Source organism: Camelina sativa, chromosome 4 (genome assembly GCF_000633955.1).
Source record: "Camelina sativa cultivar DH55 chromosome 4, Cs, whole genome shotgun sequence".
Classification (NCBI taxonomy): domain Eukaryota; kingdom Viridiplantae; phylum Streptophyta; class Magnoliopsida; order Brassicales; family Brassicaceae; genus Camelina; species Camelina sativa.
Window position 1 is genome coordinate 27,297,290 of NC_025688.1, and position 9,161 is coordinate 27,306,450.

The 9,161-nt window shown below is 32.6% G+C and overlaps 1 protein-coding gene across 2 annotated transcripts; it reads left to right on the plus strand.

Moving 5' to 3' along the window:
* LOC104782772 (protein LIGHT-DEPENDENT SHORT HYPOCOTYLS 10-like) lies at positions 6,318 to 8,934 on the plus strand. Of its 2 annotated transcripts, none has more exons than XM_010507793.2 (2): positions 6,318 to 6,998; positions 8,539 to 8,934. In XM_010507793.2, the coding sequence occupies exon 1, from the start codon at positions 6,430 to 6,432 to the stop codon at positions 6,964 to 6,966; it is 537 nt and encodes a 178-aa protein (XP_010506095.1). In that variant the 5' UTR covers positions 6,318 to 6,429; the 3' UTR covers positions 6,967 to 6,998; positions 8,539 to 8,934. The 2 variants fall into 2 exon arrangements, with proteins under 2 accessions (XP_010506095.1, XP_010506094.1); XM_010507792.2 differs by having other exon boundaries at positions 6,321 to 6,998; positions 8,529 to 8,934.

Genomic DNA, 9,161 nt, shown 5'->3' on the forward strand with positions numbered 1-9,161 from the left:
TCCGATTATGTATGGCCATTAGTTTAAATAATTGTGATACGAAATACTGTTGAACTACAAATGTTTGCTTCACCATCCACTTTACTTGTATTAGTGGATTTCATTCATCAAAGAAACGCTAGAAGCATAGAAATCTCACCCATTACATCAGGGTATAACTGTCATTTCGCTTCACAAACAAATGCCTAAATTTAGACGCACGGACGAAAATGCTCTATCTCTAATTTTTTGTGGCACCAAAGGCCCAACTAGATAATTTTTTGGAAACGTTCACTTGTAAAAATAGTTATTTGTCAAAAAGATAGATTGTTCAGACTTCAGACGTTGTAAGAAAATTGTATTCCATTAAATAAAAATAAAATAGACGTACTTTTTTTTACTTTTTTTGAATCTTGTTCTAAATCAGGTAGTATTTTAAATTTGGTCAGACTTGTCGATAAATCTACTCGAATACCTTTAGCCATATCCCTCCTTATGTGTGTTGACTGATACAATAATAATTTATAATCGGTTGAATTGAACTATTTGTCATCGTGGTGGTGTCAAACTGTCAATTGACCGATGCCAATTACATTGTTTTTTTTCTTTTCGTGACATAGACTTGAAGCATGTGTAATCAAAGACGGATAAATCAATAAACTTTAATTATTGTCTCCCACTTTAGTTTCACAAACTTTCTCACGCACCCATACAATCCTTAAAGAAATACTTCAGTTGGAACCACCTGATATAATTGTGATCATGTATTAGTACGTACACCAAACCGGTTCAACACTTCATAACCGAATCTAAAACCAAATTATTAGATTCCGGTTTAAATGATGAATTGACAAAAAGGGAAAGAAGCAAATAATGAAAAGAAAATGGGGGGTGGGTGGGAAGACAGATGAATCGCTATCAACAAAAAGAGAAGCAAAGAAAAGATTTGTGGGGGCAAAAGACTAATGCATAAGTGTGCCTTTGAGACTGTGACATTTTTGGCAACTCATGCGTGAAGATGTTTCTTGCCCATTGTTTCGTCTTTCAACATGATTCTTTTAGATATGTATCATCTATTTCTAGGGTTCCTTTAAAAAAAAAAAATTGCGGGTATCAACGTAACTTTCCAAACCAAGTGGTGTTCCACATATAGTGAGATATAGGTTGTCTTATTGATCGAAGACAAAACTTGAGCTAGACAGTACTGACTGGAACATGGTTAATCACTTTATATGTGACTTTTTCAGATACATTAGACTCAGGCCTATTAGAGACCCTATTTCACCATTTTAGTGGCAATATATAAATCATACAGCATACAACATGACAATGTTAGTGATGAGTTCGAACAAATCAGGTAAAACTTTATCACATATTTCTCTATATATGTGACATTTGTAAGTAATTTAGATTTTACTCTTCACAATGTGCAAATCAATCAATATGCAATTGCGCTATTTGATAATGACTTCTTACCATACTATTCTATTGTGAGACTTGCTAGTTTACAAGAAAACATCTTCACTCATAATGGTCCAGCGATTAATATACCGTACACATGGTAATAGTGCAGCTGTATACAGATTCGTATGTTTAACAAGCTGTAAGAAAAAGACGAACTACGTTTAAAGCAACATCTAAAAGAGCCGTACACTGCCACTTGATGACAACCAATATTTTCAATTTAAAACCCTAGATAACGTCAGACAATGTCGATGCCCACTAAATTTCTTACAGATTTTTGGAAAGAGGTAACAGAATCTTTAAACAGTAACCAATCTTGTATGTGTAAATACTGTAGTCGCACAGTATACCTTTACATCTACTTTTTAAACTGTGAATTTGGATTCACAACAGAAATGGAACTGGCAGGGCTTGCATCTTTGACCCATTTCTAGTATGTTTACACACACACATATATATATATATATGTATGTATATGTATATATATATATATATATATATTCCCAAATTAAGAAATTAGTAGCATAATTTCCACAGAAAAATAAAATAATAAGTAGGATACCACTAAATAGTTATTGTTGTTCCTAAGGTAATTAAAGCTTAGAATGCTTTGTTGAGAACAAAGTTCAAAGAGAATGCTTTGTATAGAACAAAGTTCAAAGAGATTAAGATACACTAAATTATTTTAAATGTGTGATAGAGTGACATGAGGTAATTGAAGCGATTTGGGTACTCGACTGAGTCGTTTTCGAGATCATAACCGAGCCCTAGAGAACGCATAGTGAAAACTCTATACTTCAAGCCAACGGATGAATATCAATTGACCGGTCGTCTTCTTTTGGGAAGCTTTCCATATGTGTACCTTACACCCCCAACAAATTCTTAAGCAAAAAACTTCCCTTAACCCAACAACCACACACAAGGTTTGAGCAACAACCAAAATTGTGTGTCATCTTTTTGTTTATTTGTGTGTATATACGCACACCCATTTTTGTATTCTTTTTCTGGTTTGTTGTTGTTTACGAAGAGGTTTTGGACAAGAGGAGGTACTATTAGTGTTAGACATTTTTGTATTCTTTGTTATGTCTCTTTTCATGAACAAAGACACCGACAACGCTTTTCTTTCTTTAAGAAGTAAAGAAATCACCACACCTATTTTCTAATGTTATTGATTTAAAAGACAATCCAAAATACATATTTTTGCACGTTTCGTTGTTTTGAATATTTCTTCCACAAGAATGAAGTCCATGAGACCGTTTCATGACAATATATATTATCATTTTTTGAACAGTTACGGAAACTTGTAAAAAAAATTAACTTAGTATTTTTAAAGTTCTATAAATTTATTTTCTGTCATGTGGACTATGGAATTGTTTGTGCTTTAAATAGATCGATATTTTCTAAAGTTTATCGCATTCGTTGTAATATAATAATAGACATAGAAAACCAGATGCATTATTAATCGTGTGGGCTCATAAACTTAAAGAATGCCACCCATATTCAAACGAATAAAAAACCTAAGTGTAGAGACAACTTTGTAAACATTTAAAAGTTACAGAAAATAATGGCAACAGAGAAAAAGAATATATTAAAATATTATATCCTAAACAGTCAAAATTTGACAGGTTGGGAAAATAATTGTGTATATGCCTACACAAAGTCTGTCTCGTAACACATCACATGCCCTTTCTTTTGTTCCTTTCTCGTTTCTCTTCATCTTCAGTAGATCACATGGTAGTTAACCAATTTTAGTTTCCTTAAGCTCTCTAAAGTGAAAGAGCAATACATAAATTATTGATGAAATCTTTAACTGGGTGTTGACTACATACTCTATACCTTCGAAGATATGACTGAAAATTTTAAGGATGCATTCACTTATATAATTTAATAGAATCTACTACGATCGCCATTTGAAAAGACTCTACACATGTAAATAACGTTGGGTGAATTATAGATGACCAAAAAACACCTTTATCTTTACCCAAAAAAAAAAACACATTTATGTTTAATTTGCATCTTTGATCATAGTTATAATTTTGAAATTTAAATTTACGACAAGTCAAATATTTTACCAACAGTAATTGTTTCTACGAGATCTAATATATTTTTATTTTCTTCTAATTAAAGTTATAATGGATATGTTCCGTATGAGTATTGTGCATAGGTAAGATCTAAGATATATATTACCAAAACACTATGGTATCTGCCAAAAATTAAATCGATATTGGTTTATAATTATTCTCTATAAAGCTTCATGAATTTCGAGATAAAATATTTTATATAAAAAGTTTCATGACTTTTTGCATATCTATTACATATTGATGGCAATATTGATATATATAGCCGTGGCAACCTTTCGCTAGTTGTCATCACCAAATCAATGAAAATTATAGAATATATTCACTATATTTAATGACGATATTTAATGACAATATTACTATATTGATATGGTTGCTATTTTTCATTGCTATAAACGGTGAAAAATCCATTCACAAATTGTTGTGGATCGAATCAATGGAAGCAACTATCGTTTTTTAATGACGGATTCGTAGCAATTTGGTTACTTGCAGGTTATATATTTAATGACGACATTGCTCTTACGCTTTACTTGCAGTGTTATTATGATTATCTTGAAGTGTTTTATTTTCTCTTAAAATGTTTAAACTAAACGTTTTGGTCTTTCTTTATAATATTATAAATTAACAAAAATGTGGGTGCGTGTTAACTTGACGAACATGACGACGCGTTAATTAGAGATTTCCGAACAGGTCATACTGTGTACTTCCTTCTCTTCAACATGACGTAAATCTCAGTTTTTCTTACTTCCAAATCATTACAACCTTGAACCTCAAAATCATCCTTCCCATAAACCAACCAAACAAAAAAACCCCTGTGATGTTCCAGATCTACGTTATTCCGATTTTGAAAAAAGTTCAATATATATTTGGCTGATCAACCAAATCAAAAATTTAATCTAGTTCAGTTTCACTATATACATATAAATCCTGAAGGTATTGATATGTACAGTCCACACATAGGATCATATTACGTACAATCCTGTTAATGATTTGATTCTGATGGAAAATGATCGTCTCATAGATACATACGTATGTCTATTTAAAATAGCTAGGTATTGAATATAGTGGTTAGTGAGTCATAACCTATTACCTAGTTTTCATGAACCAATCAGGGACATAGATGCTCACTCTACTTTACATCTCGCTCAATTATTATTTTTATTGTATATTATATATTATATTGCAAATCATAGTAAAAATGGAAGGACTAAATCAATCGTTAAATTTTCTTGTTTTGAGTAGGCTTTAATTGGATTTAAATAAAACTGATGTGCAATGTATTTCGGAGAAAAAAACAAGACCCCTAATTAGAATTTAAGCATTAGTGACAAATTGACAACGATTTTGACCCGTAGACACTATTTAACTCCTTCCAGTTGATAACGACGATGACCGCTTGGTTAAACAAATGTCACATATATAATATATGTGAATATCAAATATATGATATATTTAACGAAACCAAATATATTTGAAGATATTAAGTACATTACATATTTTACATGGAAAAATGCAAAGCATCTTATATTTGCGAAAGAAAATAGTTCCAAAAACAATGATGTCTCGGTGAAAGGGGAACAAAATAAGGTGACTACAAGAAGTTTATTTAAGAAAATAGTTTAAATACAATTTAAATTTAACGAGGACAAAAAAGGTGAACCCTACATCGAATTTTAAATAACCAACAGCACTCTCTATCAACAAAAAAATCGATTGAAAGGTTGCAAATATGGGTATATAGAAAGAAGACATCAAATTGCAAGGATATGAACAACACGATGCGGAAAAGAACGATCATTTTTTTCTTTTTTCTTTTTGTTGATATCGAAAAATACTAGAAATAAACAGGAGATCTTATGTCAAACTGTTATAATTGGTCAGCCGAATTTAGTCCGCCTGTCCGGAAAAATTGGATGAACTAGCTAGGCGTGTTAACATATACTATAGTGGTATTGCATACTAATATTTATAAAGTGACCAATTCTATTCTAAGTCGTCGACAAACCAACCCGTATATTTCATTCAACCTGGCCGCCTCGTCTTTCATTCTAAGGCGTGTTAAACATTCGTAGACCACTCAAGACCGTTTTCAGTTCACATTATAAATGTCTTATTTATGTATGTGAGTATGACATGTTCATATCTTTTTTCCAACATCCGTTAGGAAATCTTAAATCTTATGTATTTACACTCACACATAATATACCAACCAATAAACCCTATCAAAAATATAAATATACTGAGAAAAAATATATCTATATATATCTACCTTTAATATTTTTGGTTGTAATCGGTAGAGATTATTATCATACAACACACAATTAGCTTAATTACTTGCACATCTCGAGGTGTGAAAATCTCGAAATTGAACTGTATGAGCTTGAGCCAAAGTCCAAAGTAGTTTCCAATGAAAGAGTAGAATCTTTTCACTATTAAAGATCTTTACAGTGAACGTCCAGTACTAATATCACCGTGAAAAACTCATACTGCTATCCTTGGAAATATTTTAGTCATCAAACCACCATAAAACAGTACAAAATAGTTAAAACGATATACAATATCATTTTAATATTAGTTTCTCCCCTTTTATAATCAATAATTACCACACCCAATATATCCGTTATCACTTATTAGTATGGAAATTAGGAACAAAAAAAATGGGACATAGCCCAAGAGTGAGAGAGAAACGAAAGAAAACAAAATTTGATAGGGGTCCATAACATGTCCTCTCTAGCGTCAACATCATCTTCCATTACTACTATTACTTTCACCCTCTCATCAAACTCACTCAACCTTTCATCTATCTTATTACCTAATATATCAGATCCATAAAACAAGTTGATCCCTTAACCTTCTTCACCAACATCTCTCACTCTCTCTCTCTCTCTACACTCAACAAGATCATATCATGTCCTCTCCAAGAGAAAGAGGAAAGAGCTTGATGGAATCATCAGGATCAGAGCCACCGGTGACACCAAGCCGATACGAGTCGCAGAAGAGACGCGACTGGAACACTTTCGGACAGTACTTGAAGAATCAGAGACCACCCGTGCCGATGTCTCACTGCAGCTGCAATCACGTGCTTGATTTCCTCAGGTACTTAGACCAGTTCGGTAAGACAAAGGTGCACGTACCTGGCTGTATGTTCTACGGCCAGCCTGAGCCACCAGCTCCTTGCACGTGCCCTCTCAGACAAGCTTGGGGAAGTCTAGACGCTTTGATCGGACGGCTGAGAGCAGCTTATGAGGAGAACGGTGGATCTCCGGAGACGAACCCTTTCGCTAGTGGAGCGATAAGGGTTTATCTGAGGGAGGTTAGGGAGTGTCAGGCTAAGGCTAGAGGGATTCCTTACAAGAAGAAGAAGAAGAAGAAGCGAACGTCGGAGATGGGTGGTGGAAGAGACGACTCTTCTTCTTCCTCATCCTCTTCCTTCAGCTTCTCTTAAGAGATTCTCCATCTTCGTGAAAGACTTTTGTGGTAATATATTTCTCCATTGACTATATATGTTTCATTTTATTTTATTGAATATATGCCTTTGCATTCATTTTTACACACATTAAAGAAAGCATATAGACCATTATATATTTGCATATTTTGTTTATTGATCTCTTTATTGGACTCTTATGGAAATTTTTGTCTCACTCGGTAAAAAAATACATCCTTTCTATTGTAGGATTGTCTATGAATCAAAACCCTAACTGGAGAACTAATTAGGCTTTCTATTTCTGTGAAAGTCTTGATCTGATTAAAAATATTATTGATGTTGAGTGCTGATTAAGGGACTTGTTTAGAATTAGATCTTAGGTTTTGAATGGAAGTAGATTTTAGTTTTGGAATTATTGGTAAAATTTTGTTGGATGATTCATTAATTAAATGTTCTAGTATCAAAAGTAAAAAACTTAGACTGATGCATCCCGTTTTTTAATCTACGTATGTGGATTTTAAAGATTTTCAAGTTATCCTCGAGAACTACTCATTCAAGATTTGAAAAAAGCATATGATTTAACCTGTTTAGAAAGAGAAGAGATCTCTATATACGTACATTTTTACCACTGTTGTTTATTTAAATAGTGGTTCAAGTAAAGTAATGATTGGCTCTTGGAATGCATCTCTTTAAAGATTTTTGTAGATTTGGTTCCCCATTGATGATCAAGGGAGCAATTGATTGAACCTTTTTCCCCATTTTATAACCTAAATAAATCGATTAATGATTGAGATTCCATGATTGTTCTCAAAGGTTAGTAAGGTTATCTCGGAATAGAAATTCACACACATACTTTAACGTTTTTTTAATCCATGCTCTAAATTATTGCAGTGTGGGTCTTAGGAGAATTATCTCAATAGTCAATAGGAACAATTCAACCAAATCTTCAACATTAACTGTAATTAAGACTTCAGATTTTAGAGCTTGGATTATGACATGTTAATTGGATCTTTTGTAAAGGCTGTTTGTTGAAAAATAAAAATAAATAAAGGCTGTTTATAACGCTTGAACATTTGAAGTACATATGCATAGGTATTTTCTGAGATAATATATATAATTAGATTTTGTGGGACAATAAGTTTCTCTTTGAATCCATCCAAATTATTTTAAATTTCTTTGATCTCAAACATAATTTCAATCTTAGGTTATATATTATACATATATTCATATTTTGCTGGAATCATCTTTATGCGTCTTCCTTTAGGATATTTGTCACCACAAACTTTGGAAAAGCTTGAAAGTTTGTTTTGTCCCCCGCAAAGCTTTATAGATTTTGTTCAACGATACAATGTACGTAGCATATGTCACAGGAAACATAAGTTATATTTTGGATGAATTGGCATTGAAGTGTGGGTGTTTATTTAGGTCGGACAAGCATGCATGCATCTCGCATAGCTATGGTTTAGACTTTGATTTGTATAGGTTGATCTTTCTGCACCTGAGAATTAATCTAGCTATAAGCGCGCATAATATGTGTTTCGACTTACTGGCAATTAATTAGTGAACTAATCTTGCTACAATAGAAATTGGCAGGATCAGTAAGTCTCAAAGAGGGATCAACTGTAAAAGAGACTTCAAATCTATCTATTGCTGATCAAGAAGTCAAAGTGAAATGGTATCATCAACAAATCTTTCGGCCCATTTTAGCCGCTCCTCGTCCCCTCCACTATATCCGTAGCTCTCTGTCATATTTATCTTCATCCTTATTCTCTTCTTAAGCTCTATTCATCTTTATTCACTTATTACGTTCTTTTTGAATAAGTAAGTGTATAGAGTTTATTATATATTGAAGTCAGGTTTGTTTTGTACTTCTATGTCTTCTCATGTCAGCGTACTTCTATATATGTCTTATATAAGTCCAACATGTATTGGATTTAAATGAAAACAATATTGGTCTATGGTGGAATGAATAGTAGAGTCTGATGACCACCGAATTTGTTTTTGGCATTTTATTATTGTATAGATGGATTTACGTAATAACTTAAGGAAAAACCTAGTATGTTGAAAATTTATAAAACTGGATTAGCCTCAAAACAATCAGTTGGGAAATAGTGAAAAAATGAAAATCTAGTTTCCTGACTAATTAATGCTCCTAACAAATATGAGAAAACCGTAAAATTTAACTTAGTAAAAACAACTAATCATGTTGGTAAATG